Source organism: Amorphotheca resinae (assembly GCF_003019875.1).
Source record: "Amorphotheca resinae ATCC 22711 unplaced genomic scaffold M430scaffold_10, whole genome shotgun sequence".
NCBI lineage: Eukaryota > Fungi > Ascomycota > Leotiomycetes > Helotiales > Amorphothecaceae > Amorphotheca > Amorphotheca resinae.
This window is the reverse complement of record NW_020194480.1, coordinates 1,330,185-1,349,317: the sequence shown is the minus strand read 5'-3', so window position 1 is coordinate 1,349,317 and position 19,133 is coordinate 1,330,185. Positions and strand designations below refer to the sequence as shown.

The following is a 19,133-nucleotide window of genomic DNA, read 5'->3' as shown; positions in this document are numbered from 1 at the left end:
TTGGGTGCTCTCCAGCTGGATGTTGATCAATGTGACACTAAAAGAAAGATGATGATTTCCGCAGAACCATGGACTTTGTAAGATCTCAATCCGCATTGCAAGCCTCCCCGCATCTACTGACGGTCATAGTGGTCACGCTTGATAGCGGGCACTTCCCTCGCCTCGCCGGCTGGGAACAAAGCTTCCGCGAACAACCCCGAAAAGCGTCTGGCACGGTTCAAGCGGGAATACAGCCAGCTACTGGTACGAGAATGTGCCCTCAGAAGGGCCTTACTTCTGCTAACCCGAGCTCTAGTCAATCTGGCGCGGGGCGGTCAGCCTCTCGAGGAGTTCCGAAGCGGCCGAGAACATTCGACACTGTCTCCAGGACCTCACATCTATTCTCAGCGACGAGTCGAGACGGCCTCTACCGCACCCATGCATTACCTTTGCCTCATCGAAGGAGATCTATATTCCGATAGGGAAGATTGCTACGACATCATACAATGAAGGGATCATTCGAGAGGCAGTGGCCCTATTTGCGACTCTTATCGATAGTGAGGAGGAGGATTTCGTGGAGAACGAGGTCTTCTCGAAGAGTCTGATGAACCTATTGATCCGAATTACCGGGGCAAATAGCATTCGATTAGGCTCGGATACTGAAGTCGAAGTGGTGGAACTATCTTTCAATATCACGACGAAGATCAGGCTGGACCCTGAGATTCTGCCCGCTTGGTTTACAGCACAAGATCATGGAGATGATACGGAAGCAAGGAAAAGAGATGCCCATGCGAAGTTCACGGGGAAAACACATAAAGAGGACTTTCCTTTGTTCTATCTTTTGATAGACTACATACATCATGAGGGAAGGATAGGAGATTTTGCGAGGACGGGCCTTTTGTATATCATCGAGGCTGCATCAAACTCCGTGGCTTTGGAACAATGGATAGTTGAGAGCGACCTGGCAACGTTGATGGCCACAGGTCTCGGGGCTTTGTATAGCCAATTGAGCCGGAAACTTGTCATAGATCATCCCCCGGACCAGCTGCCTCCAATTCTGGCTTTGTCGGATTATCAACATCCGAATACGACCTCGGAGATCGTCAGTTCAGCTTCACCCGAGTTTCAAGGCCACATGGAAACCTTTCTGTCACATTTGGTTTTCTGGCAGGATGTCCTCAATCATTGCAAGTCTGTTGAGGTCAAATCGACGCTCCTGGAGCACTTTCAGGTCATTTTTCTCCAGCAGTTACTGTAAGTCGTCTTCCAGCCGATTGATACACCAACTGACATATATCAGATACCCTTCACTTTTGGAGTCATCCGATGTTGATGGGGGTTCATCAGTGGCAGTCCTGACTTACCTTCGGAGAATTCTAGAAGCGTTGGACCACCCTGACATGATTCATCTTATTTTACATTACCTTCTTGCCTTACCAGACACAACCACGAATTCTTCTACCTTGATGACATCTATTAGCGCTGCAAGGAGGCAAAAATCCATGGACCTTGCAACGATGATGGCGTCTCATGAGGAGTTAACATCCACTCCCGCTCTGTTCAATCTGGTTGATCTTATCCAAGGAAGCTTAAGGTCCCAGAGTCAACAGACTATATCTGTGACACTACAGCTCGTTTCTGTTATTTTGAGACGGCATCATCGTTATGCCGTAACAACACTTCTCTGGACAAGCCTGGTAATGGATGATGGACCACAACGGACGATCGGTGCTCACGAGAAGGAGATGGACTTCTTACTTTCTTTGGCTGGAGACATTGGTGGCGATTTAAACTTTGACGAAGCTTATGAAGATCATGTCAAAGATATCATGGGCGTGTTGGAAAGCCACCTATGCTCCATGGGCCTTGTGGCACCAAAGTCATCTGGTGGAACTACAAGAATACCAGGAGCCCAAGCGACGATTCCCGGTGCGCCTCGGGATGTCCGGCCACACACACTGCGACCCGAAGACCCCATGCTGAAAACCTTTGTTACAATATTGGGGACCTTTTTTACAAACTCTGTGGAGACTAATCTATCTCTTACTGGAGCAATTGTCGATTTAGCCACCTGTGGATATATGCGTATTGATGGCTGGTTGCTCCCCGATTTCTCGGAATATGTCTATGAGGAGGACGAGAAGGAAGAAGAGGAGAAAAACGAGGAGAAAAACGAGGAGATAAAAGAGGAGAAAAAAGACGCCGAAGATGCTGGAGATGCGTTTTTCGCCAGTCTTAGTGATGAAATCGAAATCCAAGAGAGGGCCCAACTCAAAGCATTGAAAAGGGCACGACGGGCCCCCAAATTAACCGAATCAAACATTCCACCTCTCCTATTACAGCTGAAAATACTAGTCGAGCAAGTTACTACCTACCGCAATGAAATCCCACGCTTCGATGATCTCCTCCAACAACGAAGGGACGCCTTCCAAGCAGCGTCCTCTACAGCGGATACACCGCCTCGAGTCCGTCATGCCCCTCCCCGCTCTAGCTTCGAATCGCCCTCCCGCTCCGCCTCACCTCCCCGGAACCCGTTCGACTCTCTCGCCCACCGAATCTTCCCAGAACTCGGAACGCCCTCTCGCTCAGACTCACCTCGTGGTCGCCGAAGCCAAGATCGCAGTAGTGGCCTCGGCGGCAACTACAGTTCCGCGACTCCTGCACGCAGCGCTGCTGGTCTTCCCCCGCCGCAATTCCCCACGGGTCGCGATGCCTCCTCTCGAAGTAGCTCAGAGGCCTTCTCAACGAGTCATCTCGGAGATTCGGATGATAGACTCGGAACCCTAGGCGTACCGGCTAGTCAAGCTGCAGCGTTCGCAGTTGTTGACCAAAGCATCCTTGCCAGGAGAGTTGGTTTACCCACTAGGAAGGGGGAACTACATCCCATCCCATTTCCTAATCTGAGGGCTCTGGGAAGCCCTGAGGCGGAGGGGAATACCGAGGCTAGCCCGCAGGATACGGTGGATGGGAGCGGTACTCCACCATCTCCACGATCTCCAGATGGAGAGGGGAAGGAAGAGAAGGATCTGGTGAGCGTCAGCCATGTGCTGACGAACGTTATTGTGTTGCAGGAATTTCTGTTGGAGTTAGCAGCGATGGTGCAGGTTAGAGCCGGGCTGTTTGATGAGGTTAGGTTTGTTTAATAGTCAATGATACCTTTTTGCGCTCACGGTGGTGGTTCTTGTTCATATGGGGGGGTGGCGGATGGGAGATGGGTTGAGATGCCCATAGCTCATTGCACGCCGAGCCCTTCTGAAGCCGTCACCTGGCTTCTCACACTTTTCTCAACTCTGTAAAATATCGATATTGATTTTGTAATCGAAAAGGCCTTCTGAAGCCGTCACCTGGCTTCTCCCACTTTTCTCAACTCTGTAAAATATCGATATAGATTTTGTAATCGAAAAGGCCTATTTAGCCGCATCTTTTACTTGTTATGGATGAAAGCAGAAGAGGGCAGGACTTCTTGCACGTGACCACTATCTCGCAACCTCACAGAGTGAAGGCGAGCTCACTTTGGGGCCACGGTTGAGCTATAACACTTAGTGGACTTCATTCCGGAAACTTGACCGACTATGATAGGGCGGCTCTGCTATTACTTGTCTATAGCGGTAAAAAAGAAAGGGTCGTTTTGGGGTTAGATCCTTAATCTGAGTATGGAAACTTAAAGGGTTAAGGTCAAAGGAGAAGAGAGTAAGCAGTAAGTGCCTACCTAGGTAGGGCAGGTAAGTATAGCTAATATAGCTACAGGATAAATGAGGACATAAGGCTTTCTCTACTTATCTGGGTAGGTAGGTACCTTAGGTAGGTAGGTTCATACTATTTACATAAGGATATGAATAGTTATAAATCAGAGCCACAATATCAAGAATAGGAATCAATCCGCAATGAGATGAATGATTTCAAGGCACTTTTAATTCCTATCTAAACGCCTACAAATGCCAAACTCCTCAAAATTTACAAAATTCACATAAACACCTAACAAATATTAAACCCTCTAACTGGAAGAATCCACCACCTCAGCAAACCACTGTCTCAAAAGCGTCGCTAAAACACCCGGCAACTCCTTGACATCGCTGACAATCAGATAATACTGGAATGGGAATGTATCCAGATACCTCTCAATCTTAACATTCGAGACGCCCGTCACCTCATCCTTGACGAACTTGGCCTCCTTCAAATCCATGACACTTTCTCCTTTCTTTTTATTCTTCAAATCATCAACAATGACGAACACCATCATGATTCTCTCTTCGAGAGCCTCTCTCAACAACCTTCGGATAGGCTCATGTTCAGAAGAATTGCACACTCCATCCGAGATAATGAGCTGCATCTGCCAAAGATCCGCTGGGCTGCCACTTGCCTTCTGTCTCGCCGCGCGGAGAAGATCAATGCTTTCCCTGACTAACTTGGTCACATCAGTCCGGGTCTGCTCGAAGCCGAAGTTCTGGAAGATCCTCGGCCCGGCATCAGAACTGAACGGCGTGTCGAAATCATGCGCGACTTTGACATCCTCCCCGAATCCTACGACGCATATCTCGCCGACCTCTAGCATGCTGAGGGATTTGGACACCATGACGAGCGTCTCGAATGCGAGGGCGCCGCTTCCGGACTCACCCATGCTCTTGCTGTCATCTACTGCGAGCAGGATCTGGTAACTGCGTTTTGAGGGTACGCTGCGACGCATCCAGATCTTGTCACGCTTGTATTGCGAGGCGATGTAGGGGATGATACGTTTGATATTGAGGCGCTTGCCGGTGCGGAAATCACCCCGCATCTTGGTTGCAAGGGTGGGAGCGAGGATGAGACGGAGCTGCTCGGTCAAGGAGAGTGACAGATCACGGGTAAGAGCTTCGTAGTGGGTCCACAATTGACGGGCATCGGCTGCTGAGCGAAGTTCGACATCTGGAACGTCCAGATGGGTGCTTTCTAGTCGGTTGTCGACTTCTTCAACTTCTTCCTCCAGATCTTGTCGTGCTTGAGCACGAGGGTCGTCTAGATCATCATCACGATCTTGCTTGGCTTGGTTGATCAACGCACCGGCACGACCTTCGTATGCATCGGAAGGATCTTGCTCTTGAGGTTCGGGAGACTCTTCTAGATCCATGACATCTTCTTGATTCTTGTCATCCTGCTCGACCTCGTCAGGTTGGAACTGCTCTGGCATCTCTTTGCTCTCAGAATCAATAGCCATGGACTCATCGAGGGCATTAGCTTGCTCTTCAGTAGCAGTACCCAGGGCTTGTGTGTCGGCCTCTGCCTCCTCGTCTTGCAAATGTTGAAATTCAGAACTTTCAGCATTCGTATCAATTTTCTGATCTTCACCTTGCTCTTTCGATTCCGGAGCTTCCCTGATTTGTGTTTGCTGTCGATGCCAGCTTTCCAATGCGTCACCTAGCTTCTTGAAAGGCTGAGCAGCAGCGGTATCCTGAGTCTCATCTCTGGCATCTTGAGGTGCGTCACCGGTTGCTTGTCTACCCTTCTCGCCGTCTTCAGTCGCAGCCTCATTCTGTTCAGAAGAGTCTCCGCCCTTGCCTCCATCTTCCCGCTGTGCTTTGCTAGCAGATTCAGCATTGTCTTCTGCCGTGTTGTCATCTTGATCTTCTCCCACGCCCTGAACCTCACTCGGAACAGCATTGTCGGTATCTGCTGTAGCATCGTCGTTCCTGTCACGAAGCAGACCTTCATCATCATCAGGCTGCTGTTCTTCGGTGTCGTCTTCAGCCTTCTCGCCAGCCTCCTCAGTCTTGTCACCGCCTTCCTCGTTCTCCTCGTCTAGATCAATAACATCCATCTCAGAACCCATATCTTGGTCTTCCTGTTGGTCCATGTTCTCTCCCTCGGGTTCTTCTTTGCCATCGTTCTGTACCTCCTCTCCTTCTTTTGCGTCGTCTTCGACATCTGACATATCATTGATTCCATCATCGCTTCCATCAGCGCTGTCCTCGTCTCCATCTCCATCTAACTCCATATCGTCAGGCAATTCAAGAACCTCACCCTCCTGGGCATGAGGATCATGCTTTTCTGCATCTTCCTGCTGTGTAATTTCCTCGCCCTGTTCAGCACCTTCCATCTCTTCCTCGTCTCCTTCATCTCCTTCCGCGTTTTCCTTATTATTCTCCTGCGCAGCTACCTGCTCATCTTTGCTCTGTTTCCCTTTCGACTCATCACCTTCTTGATCCTTATCGGCCTTCTCCCCATCACCATCCCACATCTTTTCATCCACAGCACTCGGATCCAAGTCGTCAACATCACCTGCCTCCTCATCCATCTCATCACCACTTTCTTCATCTCCGGATCCTTCTCCATCGTCCTCTTTCTCTTCACCTTCGCCCATTTCGCCCTCCATTTCTCCATCTGCCATATCCACTGCATCTTTCTCATCTTCCATCTCCCCTTTCTCACCCGTATTTGGCTCTTGCGCCAACTCATCCAAGTTCTCGTCATCTTGGATATCTTTGCTGATATCCTCAGCGCCTTCTCCATCACCGAGTCCGGTACCGCCTTCGAGTTTTTCGGTCTTGCCATCTTGAGCATCTGATTTCTCGGATGGCGTGCAGAAGCCTTGAGAAGCAATTTGGTTGAATATCTTGGCTAGGATGTAGGAAGACTTGCAAGTGGCACGATGCAATTGTGCGTACCGGCAAACGCTCTGTTGAAGGATATTGTAGTATTGCTGAATAATTGGCTGGGCAACGGCGAAGAGAGCTGCGGCAGTCTTGCTTGTCTTATCATCTTTGAGATTGAGGCTCCGAAGGATCTCGAAGGCCTGCTCCAATTGTTTGGTGATCTCGTCGGAATGAAGGGATTTGATATTGTTGGCAAGAGCTGCGTCGTTCTTGACGAGCCATCCGGGATCATCAATTGAAGTCGGGAGATCACTGAGAGATTTTTGTTGCTTCTCGATAGCTCGTAGAATGGCATCACAGACGACAGACAGCTTTTGATCGAGATCCGTTATCGTCATATCTGGGTAATCCTTGGTGTTGGTCTCCTCGAGCTTACACCAAACTAGTATCTGGTCTAGAATGAAGCTCAAATCCGGCCGCTGCTTACTCAATAGACCCAGTTGGTTGCGGACTTTTGTAATAGAATCTTGGATAAGCTTCTCAAGGACCTCACGTTCGGTTGAGACTATATCGGATGGTAGCTCAGGCAGAGCCTCCCACTGCGTGAAAAGTTCCCTGAAAGTATTGTTCCAGGATGAGAGGCTTTCTTCGACAGCTTTGTTGTCAATCTTTCCCAGATTAGCGTGTATCTGAACGAGCTGTAAGCCCACACTCAATATATTTGGCATCCATAATAGGAGCTTTCCAATCGTCGAAGTGACTTCAACGTTTCTTATGCCGTAGGAATTTGGAGCCCAGAGTGCCTTTGCAAGTTTAGCTGCATGCTCGACTGTTGTCATGTTCACAACTGCAGCCGAAAGGACATTTCGTTGCGCAACAACCACTTGGAGAAGTCCTTCAAGGAAACCAATGCTTCTAGCAACTTCAGCGCCGCTGAGATCCTCTGAATGTTGATGTGCAGCTTCCCTGGCCCGGGGTGTAAGGTCAAGAGACTTGTGGAAATAATACTCAAGATTCTCAGGGATGAAGCCTTGGATTGATGGCAAAGGCTTTGTACTAGCCAGTGTGATTGAGAGTGAGTCCTGCTTTGCCAAGGCATCGACGCCCAAGTTGAATTTGATCCCCATCTGGCGAAGATCTTTCAAGGTATCCGCAAAGAGCTTGCGTTTCCTGGATTTGAGGTGCTTGACTGCATCTTTGTTGTCTTCAGTGAGGATTGATGGAGTCGCTTTCTGCAGTTCCGCAGTTGATGTGATAATATTGGCAAGGAACGAGTTGAGGTACGTAGATCCTTCCACTGCGGAGTCCGGTATCTGACTTGCGTCTGCCATCATGCTGACCGTCTTAGAGACATTGATAAACCTCTTGCTCTTCTCTGACCATTTGGGAACAGTTTCAGCGCACAAAGTTAACGCCGATAGGTCGACAGTTGGGAACTGGACTGGTGCATCATAACCCGATTCCTCAGTCTCCGCTGTAGTCTCGTCTGGCAATCCTTGTTTGAGGACGAACTCCATAGGCTGCCCGAGCAGTGCGCGAAATTTCCGGACGATCTTGAACAGGTTGTGATGAGATCTCTTGGCACTGTCCCTTAGAGCAACAATATTTGTATCCTTCCAGGTTGCAAGGAGTATGACATCCCGCATTGCTTTCTCCAACGAAACTCTACCCTTCTTCAAATTCTCTTCTACCGGCTTCTCATAGCGGGTATAAAGTGCGATGAAGTTCGCGAGAGCGCTGTTGATAATTGACATTTGGGGAACCTCGAGCACCAAGAGTTCCAGATGCTTTTGCAGCTGCTTGAGTAACTGAAGACGCTGCACGAATTGACCGATGATTGCAGTTGAGAAGTAGGTTTCGAGGTCTTTCAGGAGCTTCTGGGCATAGCTCTTGAGCTCATCCTCAGAGCTAGATCGTGATATTGAGAGTGGTGCAGCAATGACGACTTGATAGGCAACGAAGAACCACGACCTTGCATCATCATCGCACTTCTTGGACTCCATTTCGAATAGCTTCGCCCAGGTTGTCAATTCCAATCGGCGCCAGCTGACAATCGTGGACGTAATACCATCGTAGAGCGTTAAGGCAGAGTTTGCACGGCTAGCCCAACCACCGAATTGCCATTCATGCATGAATCCATGAACTTTCTCCACTTTGGTAATGATCTTGGCGAGAGGTTCGGTGTGCCTGAATTGAAGCAATTCGTGACAAGAGACGAGAACGTCTTCCAAAGGCTGCATGTGACCGATTTCGTCAACAGCTTGAAGTTCACGGAATCGTGCTTGAATTTGGTGGACAAGGTTGACCAACTTTCGAGTCTCTGGTAGGTTCGCATCTGTGTAGAAATTGTACGACTCGGAGACGGTTGCTGTCGTGCTTAATGCTTCGATTTTGTCATTCAAAAGTAGCAAAGCTCCTGGAAGCAGAGTGCTAGTCATATTCCGTTCTTCACTAGGTGTCATGTCTTCGTGAAGAGAGCCGAGTTTCACTGATATCTGTCGAATAAGAGACAATACGCTCTCAGAGGGTGTACTGCCACCCAAAAAGATACTCGAGTGAACCTTCGCAAGCTGTACCGCCGAATCTCTGGCCGTCTGAGCCGAAGAGCTATCGTTCGTTGAATCAGACGAATCGTCCTCGTACGAGGGGAAGAGCTCGTTAAATTGTTCCTGATCCTCTTCCTCCTCATCTTCAGCACTTCCTCTGAAGCGATATAACCCAGACTTGGAATCTGCTTCAAGTTTGTCTGATTCCAACCTCTTTTCCCACCGCTCGTAACAGCCATGAATAGCCTCGAGAAGATGTTGTCTATGAATACTATCAAGGGAATCAATACCCTCTATTGTAGTAACGGTTGACGCTGCAGTTAAGTATTCCATAGGGTGACTTGAGACGAGATTGTCGTCATACGGGATACGATAAGAACCGTTGGCTCCAAGAAAAGGTGACATGGAGCTGAGTACCGGGACAGGATCGCTCGCAGGAGAAGGATTCGCAACCGGGGATGAAGAGGGCGTTGCGACGGTCGCCATGGAGAGACCAATCTGCAAACATCGAAGCATGTTGATGACGGGTGCAGTGAGATCATTATATGCCCGGAACCTTTCTGACAGACGTCGAATGACTTGAAGGACATTATTCTGCATGAGTTTGATTTCTTGCAATCCACTCGAAGAATCACCGTTGAAGTAGCTTAGCACCTTCTCATGGGGGTTTGACTGAACAATGGTCGTCAAAAGATTCTTAAACTCTCCTTGGAGTTGATCCAGTTCTGAGACTTCAGGGCGGTAAATCTCTTGCAGAACACCAGTAGGCTCCCCGACCTCTGCAATCTCTTCCTCAAGAAGCTGGCATCGAAGGTTGTAGTTCTGACCTGTCACGAGATGTTCAAATTGCTGGAGGGCAGCCAGTCGGTTTTGTAGAGTCTCTCTCAATTTCAGGTGTCGTTCGCGCTCCAGTCGCTGTCTCTTATTTGGGTCGAACGGCCGGTCAGGGACGTAGAGTTTGATGCATCCTATGGCAAAGTATATCCATGCCAGGGCTGAAAATTGCATCTGGTTCTGAGGCTGTGCATCCGATGCCGCTATACAAACAAGAGCCGGGCGGAAATTGGTATTGATGACCCCACTAATCTGGCCTTGCTCGTCCTTATCGAAAGGCAGAATATCACTTTGACGCTGCTCTCCGATAAATTCGCCGAAGTCGTGAAGTGGGACCTCTTGGAGGTCAGTGGTGCCGATCATCTTCGAATGGATGACTTCAGTATATTTTGATTGATCAGCTCCTCCGTGAACAGTAAGAATCATGACAACGAGGTCAAAGAGGCTCCTATTGACGTCTAATAGCTGCCTTCGGCAGATAGTGCCGGTTGAGGAAGCAAGCTTTTCTCCCAAAATCGGAAGCTCTGACTCCAATAGCTTGAGACTCTTGAGATCGACCTCTCCCACTTCATTCAACCTGCTCAATAGTTTGGCTGAAAAGGAATCCATGGTGGGCTGTATTCCATCTCCAGGGCCCCAGAGATAATCAATAACCTGCAAAGGGCGCGAAGTCTCAGTCGAGCTGCTTAGTCGCATTTCTGAAGTCGTTGGGTAATTTGCGAGGACAATGGTCTCGACATCGATCAAATCATCGGCATGTTGGTTCAATCGCATAACTTCGAGAGTTTTAAATTGTCGCAGTCCCTCAAATTGAGAAGTGAAGAACGGTTTGATATCAGCCTTCTCTTTACCAACGCTCTCTTCTAACTTCAAAAGCTCTGTGTCCAACGTCTTGACAAGAGCGGAACCATCAACCTTGGACGTAAGAACAAGGCGGTACGCTTTAACCAATGAATTCATAATTCCGCCCAGTTCTGAGACAGAAATAGAAGCACTCCATTTCAAGGAATCGAATCGTGAAGCTAGTTTTTCCATTTCCAACAACGTCTCCATGGTTTGGAAGTTGGAGACAACGATGGGTCGTAGATGCTTCCATAATATTTCCATGCTCAGGCCAGTTGTTAGTTTAAAACCCGAGTCTAAATATGTCTCTAGACTCTGTCGGAAGGTGATAACTGGGTCGTTTTCGGGCAATTGGGAGAGCATGTTGCTACCGATTGCTAGATGGGCCTGGAATGTAGATTCATCGAAATTCGTGGAGGCGGCGAGATGATAGGTATCCCACCAAATTTGTAGAAGGGTAGTCAATATTTTCTTATGCAACTGAAGAAGAGTCAGCGAAGAGTTTGGATACCTACCGCAGGTACTGAACTGTAGGATATGGGGCAGATGGGCGGGGCTACAATCTGAACCGGACTTCCAGAGATTGATAGAGAGATATCTGATTCCCACAGCAATTATAGAATATACTAACCTTCCAATCATCCACTTCTACATGCTCCTTCAAGTACTCACGGAGAACAGCCATAGTATTGGACAGAAAGCTCGAAACTCCAACTGTCGAGTCATTCGCTACAGCAGCTACGCGTGAACTGACCAACGAGCGCTGTAAACGGTTCATTTTCGACGGTTTGAGTGTTTCAATGACGGCTCCTTGTTCATTTATAACCTCGGTTGCAGTAATCGTGGACAGCTTCAGCTCAAACAAGGCCGAGAGCCAATAGATCTGGGCGGACGTCTGCTGCAACAGCGGGACCAACGGTGAATTCTGGAGCGGATGGATGATCTACAAGTTTTATTTAACCTATCAGTATTGTACATTATATGCTATGGAAGAGAGGGCACGGTCACTAACCTGTGCGTCTCTGAAGCTTTTTGATAGCCCCGTCTTCGCCGCAAATTTATCCAACATCTCTCCAATCGCTGCTCGATAATTGAGGTCATTGTTGCTCTGGTATATCTGTATGTACGGTCTGCATATTGCAAACAGTTGTTCAGCAGATACTGAAAATTGACTGCGCCCGAAGGCTTCCGCAAATCTTGGTAGGAGTGGAATATCAGACCAGGCTAGGTTGTCCAAAGCGACCTGGTTTAGAAGTCGCAGTTGGTCTGCATCGGAAGTCTCAGCTTCCAGTACTTTTGAAACTCCATCATATCGCTGCATAGCTGATTCTGGCATTGCAGCAACGACGGTATCATTAGTGTTATCCATTGTCTGTGCTGGGCTAAGGAATATTTCGATGGCACGATTTCTCATGGCCCTGGAGAGTTCCCCAAATCGAGCATCCATAGTCAGAAAAATTCTGAAATCCGGATGTGGTCTAATGATCTTTGGTTCTCCATCTGGGCCACAATGTTCGTTGATGCTGAGCGTACCATTTGGTTCAAGCAAAGAGTTCAGTCTGTCCAAAACAGAAGCACTACAAAGATTAGCATTATCGAGGACGAGCCATTTGCCTTGCTGCAGAGCCTTGACCAAAACACCATCAACCCACTCAAATCGAGCGTTCTCGAGAGTCATAGGTGTTTCCGCTAATGTTTTGCAGCTGCGTGCGAGATCTCCAAACTCAGACAATGAAGTCTGGCTTTCCAGAGCCTCAAGAAGTTGAGCGAGATCCGAAAAAAGAGTCTGAGAGGTTTGCACATTATCCTTCAGCAGCTCTAAAAGGGTGATTGCCTCATCAGGAACCTTCGCTGGCAATGAACGCAGAAGGCGGCTATCCAGAAATTCCTTCAGTTCTTCAAGGAAAGCACTGGCAGCTCGTTGAGGATCAACTTGCTCAAAGCCGCCAACCAGGTCCATTGTGTCAATATCCGCATTGAGCGGGAAGACGACTAGAGACTTGCCACTAATCGCTGCAATGTGTTGTATTATCGCCGTCTTCCCGGAACCGGATGGCCCAACTATTATACATGGCAGGTTCTGCTCGACGCAGATCATCACCGCTTCAACTTCGGGCAAACGGTTGGTGAGACGCACTGGGGGGAATGGCAGGCGCTGCACGAGTTCATCCCGGGGCATATACGCAATACCGACTTGGCAAGCCCTCGGGCTCATATTCTGGAAAAAGTGACGGAAAGGGACATTAGTACCGAATACCTGGGTGAAGATCCTGTCAACTTCTTGGCGATCTCTAGGAGTTCTGAAGCGTAATCGGAAAATCAAGTTTAGAAAATCTGCTGGGTTTCTCCCTCCGAGAAATGGGGTGGTTGATGCGAGTAGTTGTAGCCAACGTAAGATATCGCGTAGGTTGAATTCCCAAGGCCCGCCTTGAGACCCAAATTTACGCTTATGGACAACCTCTTGCTCGAGCTGAGAGACAAAGCTAATAATAGTGGAAAGGGTATCGGATGGCGCAGCCGGATAATTATGCCTGCAAATTAATTCGAGATCCTCGTTCCTAAACACATCAGCATAGACAACAGTAAATCGGTTAACAAAAGAGCTTGGTAAACCCTTTCTACCACCACCTTGATGATGAGGGTTTTGGGCGGCAAATACGGAAAAATTGGGGTGGCGTTTGAAGGTTTGGTCGAGTTCCGATATATAAACTTCACCACGATGGTCGAGACAAGCATTCAATCCTTCCAACACAGATTGCGAGGCCAGGTTCATCTCATCCAGGAGTACCCATTCCCCTCTTTGCATAGCTTGAAGAAATGGTGCATCGCGCCATGCAAAATGGCCAGCCTCGGCGCCCTCAACTGGCACATCTGATCCGAAAAGGTCCATTAAGTCGGTTTGTTCAGACAAATTGATTCGGGTCAGGGGCTTGCCGCATGCACGTGCAAGTGCAGCAATCAGAGTCGTTTTGCCAACACCGGGGCTGCCCTCAATGAGAATTGGCTTCTGAACCTGCAGTGCCCGTACTACCCGCATAGCATTCAGTTTTGTAGTCGGGGCTCCGAAGGCAAATCCAGGGTCTGCATCGGAGCCAGCCTGCTTCGCTATTGAAAATTGTCCAATTGTCAGGCAATGTGTATCGGTGACCAATTCAGTTGGGCTGAAGTAGATGGTGCTGACATCGTGGTCTAGCAACTTGCTGAGTTGCTCCAGGCACTTGGCTCGTTGTTCAAGAATAGTTTCCGGGTTTATTGCAAGTAGCGCTGAGGGATTGGCACCCAGAGTATCTATGTAAACCATAGCAGCGCCATGGAGAACTGCAAAATATGGATCTGTAGTGGTACACCCGTTCATAAACTTGACCCACGCAAGCACGTCACGGACGGAGATGGAAGTTGAAGCAGATGAGCGATAAGTCTGGCCGAACCATTCTGCGAAATGAACCATGACTTTGGCAAATTGCTTCAACTTGTTGTTCAGCTTCGCTTCCACGATTTGCAGGACATCTTCATGTTCTGATAAGGAAGGCACCCAGATTTCGGTGAAACGATTCCGTAGAGCTGGTGAAAGTTCTCGCTTCCCGTAGTCGCCACCAGGATTCATGGTCGCAAAAAATTGAAAGCCATCGGCAGCCCGAACGAAGGATCCATCAACACCCTTCTCCGCAAGCAAGATAGTTCGGCTAAGTTCCAGGACAGAGTTCAGTCTCTCGAGTACCGAATCATCAGCAAGGGAGATTTCATCAAGGAGAAAGAATTGTCCCTCCTTCATAGCTTGGACAAGACTTCCGTCTGACCACTCGAAAAGTGCTTTAGCTTTGACTTGGTTCGCCTCAATTCGTTCTCGAAGCTGCTCTGGGACTCGTGCAAGATCCGAAACTGATAATGATCGATATGTCGAAATCAAGTTGTCAAGATCCTGGTTTGGTATTTCTTGACCCAGACCGCTCAGCAAAGTAAGCAAATCTTGTCTGAGCTGTTCTAAGACAGCGGCACGATTACGGACAGGCCTCTGGGCCCCAATGAGATCGCCTGTCTCAGTGTTCTGGTGCGCGTTGACAATGTGCAATTCCTTGCCAAATGCATCGGCGAGCATCTGGCAGACAGTGGTCTTGCCACATCCAGTCTCACCAACCAAGAGTACAGGCTCATTATTACGAAGCGCATGTGCGACCAGAACATACAGCCTCCGCATAGCATGCGTCCAGACAACCCCTTGTGTGTTGGAAGTGGTATCATATGCCTTGATCTCCGGAGACAAGTTCGCATCGTATAGAACACTTGTGTCAATTTTGACTTTCATGACTCTTTCGATGATCTCTTTGACTGCTTGTCTCTCTTCCGGGTTCCGCACTCTCTCCGCTAGTAGCATATAGCCATTGGCAGCAAGCTGTTCCCTATTATCGGCATCTCTGAGAGCCCACCGAAAGAGATCTCGCAAGGTGGCAAAGCTGTCTTTCTGTTCAAATAGTCGATTCGACTGTCGCAATCTGGAAAGCTCTTTGTAAACGGAGACGATTCTTCGGCAGTCTGATGGTGCCACTTTCTGACTTCTCTTCTCCAGAATGAAATCAAGCTCGTCCTCGGGGATGTCATCAAAATGCAATTCAAGGAATCGGTTTCGAAATGCACGTGACAGTGTCTTTCTTCCACCATACAAGCCAGGAGGATTCTGAGTTGCGAATAGCATGAAGTTCTCGTGCGGCCGCACTATTTCTTGGGTCTCAGGGATAAGGAGCTCACGATTGTCATCTAGCAGCCGGTTGAGAGCTTCAAGGACATCGGTGGGTGCCAGGTTGAGTTCGTCGAGCACAATCCAATGCCCTTGCCGAAGGGCTTGCACAAGAAGACCTTCTTGGAAACGAAGCTGCCCGTCAGTTCCAGAAATGTAAGTACCCAAATATTCTTGCAGATCTGTATGTTCGTGATTGTTGATTCTTACGAACTTGTTGCCACTGAATTTTGCGAGATACTCGATCATACTGGTCTTCCCTGACGACGTAGGACCTTGAATCAGGACCGGAAATCTCCTGGTAGAGGTGGCGCGGACGAGATTGAGCATGTTGCGTTCAACAAAAGGGGTGATGATATAGTGAGGCTGCTCTTCCGGAGTCTCCATTCCTTGCAGCATCCAGTACTGACGATCTTTTTTCTTGTTCATGAATCGTACGTACTGCTTTCCATCATCTGGATGCCGTGGCGTTTGGGCTAAAAGCGCCTGAGGATTGCCGTGACTGTCTAGCAGATGGTGATTGATTAAGGGCATGAGCATCTTCTCCGATTCCCTATCAAGAAGAGTAAGGAACCCCATTGCAAAGCCCTCATACAAAGCTCTGCGTAATCCATATGAAGGAGCAATCTCGGTGACATAGCTGAGAACTCGAGTTAGAGTTCGAAGACTGAAATGCGGGACCTGATTTGCTCCATCAACTAATCGTTTCTCGGCTGCTAGACGCTTGGTATTCATGTAGAGTTTGACCACATCGTGGGCAGCTCGCTCGTCGTTGCTGCTAGTCCCTTTGAGGTATGCCTTCACAACGCCTAGAAGATCATCTAAACTTCTATCTGGGCTTTCAACGTAAATCTCTGTGAATCTCGACCGAAGACTCATTGGTAGATCGCGTTTCCCGACATCTGTGGCAGGATTCATGGCGCCAAAAATTCGAAAATTTGGATGAGCACGCACTCGCTCAATTTCCCCCGTCTCTGACAGCAGAATGGATGGAGTGCTTCCGGGACCACTCAAAAGGTCTGCTATGCTCTCCAAGGTATCTGGTGATGCAAGGTTAATTTCATCAAGCAAGACCCAGTCCCCATTACGAGCTGCCTTGACAATATTGCCCTCGACAAATGTGAATGCAAACCCCTTGGAACCCCCCGAGAGTTGAATATCGAATTGGTCTAGATTTTGAGAGAATCTATCCCATCGAGGTTTGAGCTGCAAGAGTGACTCGAGTTTCGACTCGGTCTTGCGGCGCTTGGGTGGTTGTTCGGCAACGGAACGTTCATTGGCTGACTCCTTTTTGGCCAATTCCGAGATGATCTTTTCAAACATCTTTGGAGCTTCACGCCAGAGCCGCGACGCCTTGCTCCATTGACTTTTGGCAATACATTTGCCGAGCTGATCAAGGTATCTCTGATTCTTTGTTGCTGAGATACCGGTAGATGAGAAGAGATCATCAAACTCATCCTTCAGGGGGATCGCAAGGCTTCTGATATTTACTGGTTTGAATCCTCCCAACAGATCTCCAACTTCGCTCTGTTGTGACAAATTGACAGCAGTGAGCTTGTATCCGAGGGAGTCTGCAAGTTGCTGGACGACTGTCGTTTTTCCGATACCAGTTTCACCGACAAGCAACACCGGCTCGGCCATTCTCACAGCGACTCCAACTTGTTCGAGCAATCGCTTGGCGTGAGTGGTGTTCGCAAAAGGCCGCGCCTTCTTGGCGGGTTTGGCGACTCGAGCAGTGCTTCGTTTTGGTAGACGAACTCTCCCAATAGTCAATTCCCTTTCACTCTCGTCATATCGCGGGATATGCGAGGTTAAAAAGTGATCAACCCGTTGCGGGTCGATATGCATTTCTTCAGCAATACAGGAAATGACAGATCTTCGGGAATCTTCAGTCTGTAAGCTGCCTGCAAAGCAATCTGTGGCTTCCAGAAACATCTCATATTTCGTTGCTTCACTGATTGGTTCCCGACCGGTCTTTGAGCCAGCAGCAACAAGAGTGCTATCAAGTCTTCGACACCATTTCAATAAATCGCGGGGACTTATCGGACGGCCCAGAGTGGTTCGACTTCTAGAAGCGAAAGATGGCTTGTGAGACAAGGCATATAATCGCTCGTAAACGCTGATGATTCCGGGAAGAAACTCGTGGAGAATTGGGTGGATGCCATCAATGATCTCACGGAATTCATCTTGAGAGGGCATTTCAACGGGGACGCGTTGCCAGAGACGAGCTCCAAGCATATGTAAAGCAGGTGGATTCTCGTGGCCAGCTACATTCAACGACGTTCGAATGCTAGCTAGGAGTCTAAATCCAGGCCCTGCTTTGATAGTCTCTCCGCGACTTGGGATCAGTAGCTCCCCTCTCTCAATAAGGGGTAAGATCACGCTGATAACCTCATTTGGGGCTCGATCGAGGTCCTCAATGAACACCCATCTACCCTCTCTCACGGCTGTCGTCAGCACGCCTGCCCGCCATGTGAAGGATCCTGGTGTGGAGCCAGTCGCATACATGCCAATAAGCATTTTGGCATCTGTTTGTTCATTGAGATGGAGTGTAACCATGTTCGAGTCTACACTGAGCTCTCGAGCAAAATCATTGACCAACGATGTCTTTCCTGATCCTGCCAATCCGTGGAGTAAGATTGGAGAGGACGAGAGAAGGCTTTTTGCGAACACTTCCATATTCTTTGCAGTTGTAGCCGTAGAGATAAGCGCGGAAGGTCGAGCAGGAGGACCTTGGGGTCGGGGAAGTAGTGTGCTCGAATACCGAACCACCAAAGCAGATAAACCTTCCAAATTTACAGAAAGAGGACTAGCCATCTGACTTGTAGTATTTATGAACTTCCGTACGTTCTGTAATCTCTTCTCCTCAAAAAGAGTTAAAAATCCATAATCCAGCAGTTCTCCATCATAATCCCCCAGAATAGCTTCCTCTTTTCCGACATGCGTATCAATCATTTGTTCCAGCTTAAATTCGGATGCCGATTGAAGTTGGCAGAATATTCTGACTGTTAGATATCGTACTGGTTTGTCTGGGTGCTGCAAAAGCGTCTGGATTTTCGTGCCAGATATGGAGCGAGAATAGGTCGACTTGTCGAAGTTGAGAAGTCTAAAAGCCGCAAGGAGGATGCGCTGCAGCTCCAGCACAGAGAGGCCATTGGTTGAGCCATTGCTATTCTTGCTGAGATTTTGAATTGATGGTGTGGCGGAGTCTGAGGAGGTGATTCGGAGGTATTTTTCAAGGTAGGTAGAGAGGTGAGGCGCGAGAGGGAGGATTCGGGCGAATGCCTCCACCACTTCACCGTTTTGATCGCCTGACTTGGATATCCACCGCGAGCATGTATCTGCAAATACAGAGTTGAATCGTGCAAAAAGCTCAAGTGTCAGAGCCGGTTTAAGGGCGGCGAGACTCAGTGCTTCGAGGAATCGCGGGGAGTTCTGAAGGCGTATTATTTCGAGTATTTCTTCGGGCACGTTCTTCAACAAACTCGAATCTTGAAGAACAGCATTTTGCCCGTACTCCGGATCATCGATGTCCATTTTCTGTAGTTGGACGTAAAGTGAACCGTCGTTACGGTTTCTGCATAATAAATTTCCAAAATATTTCTCGATTCTGGAGATAAACTTTTTGCGCAC

General features: G+C 48.6%; 3 protein-coding genes across 3 annotated transcripts; 1 reads left to right on the top strand and 2 right to left on the bottom strand.

Moving 5' to 3' along the window:
• Nucleotides 1-39: 39 nt before the first annotated feature.
• Nucleotides 40-3,319, top strand: M430DRAFT_126401 (hypothetical protein). Its single transcript, XM_024861986.1, has 4 exons — nt 40-77; nt 130-243; nt 296-1,233; nt 1,280-3,319. The coding sequence occupies exons 1-4, from the start codon at nt 69-71 to the stop codon at nt 3,120-3,122; spliced, it is 2,904 nt and encodes a 967-aa protein (XP_024718667.1). The 5' UTR covers nt 40-68; the 3' UTR covers nt 3,123-3,319.
• Nucleotides 3,320-7,323: 4,004 nt separating this feature from the next.
• M430DRAFT_126397 (hypothetical protein) lies at nt 7,324-12,085 on the bottom strand (the record flags this gene model as incomplete). The annotated part of the gene is made up of 3 exons (XM_024861985.1): nt 11,781-12,085; nt 11,400-11,711; nt 7,324-11,248 (listed from the first exon to the last, which is right to left on the bottom strand). Coding segments are annotated over exons 1-3 (4,293 nt in total), but the record flags the coding sequence as incomplete, so codon positions are not given.
• M430DRAFT_270431 (hypothetical protein) lies at nt 11,640-19,070 on the bottom strand. Its single transcript, XM_024865510.1, has one exon. It carries the CDS (start codon nt 19,035-19,037, stop codon nt 11,733-11,735), a length of 7,305 nt encoding a protein of 2,434 aa, XP_024718665.1. The 5' UTR covers nt 19,038-19,070; the 3' UTR covers nt 11,640-11,732.
• Nucleotides 19,071-19,133: the final 63 nt, after the last annotated feature.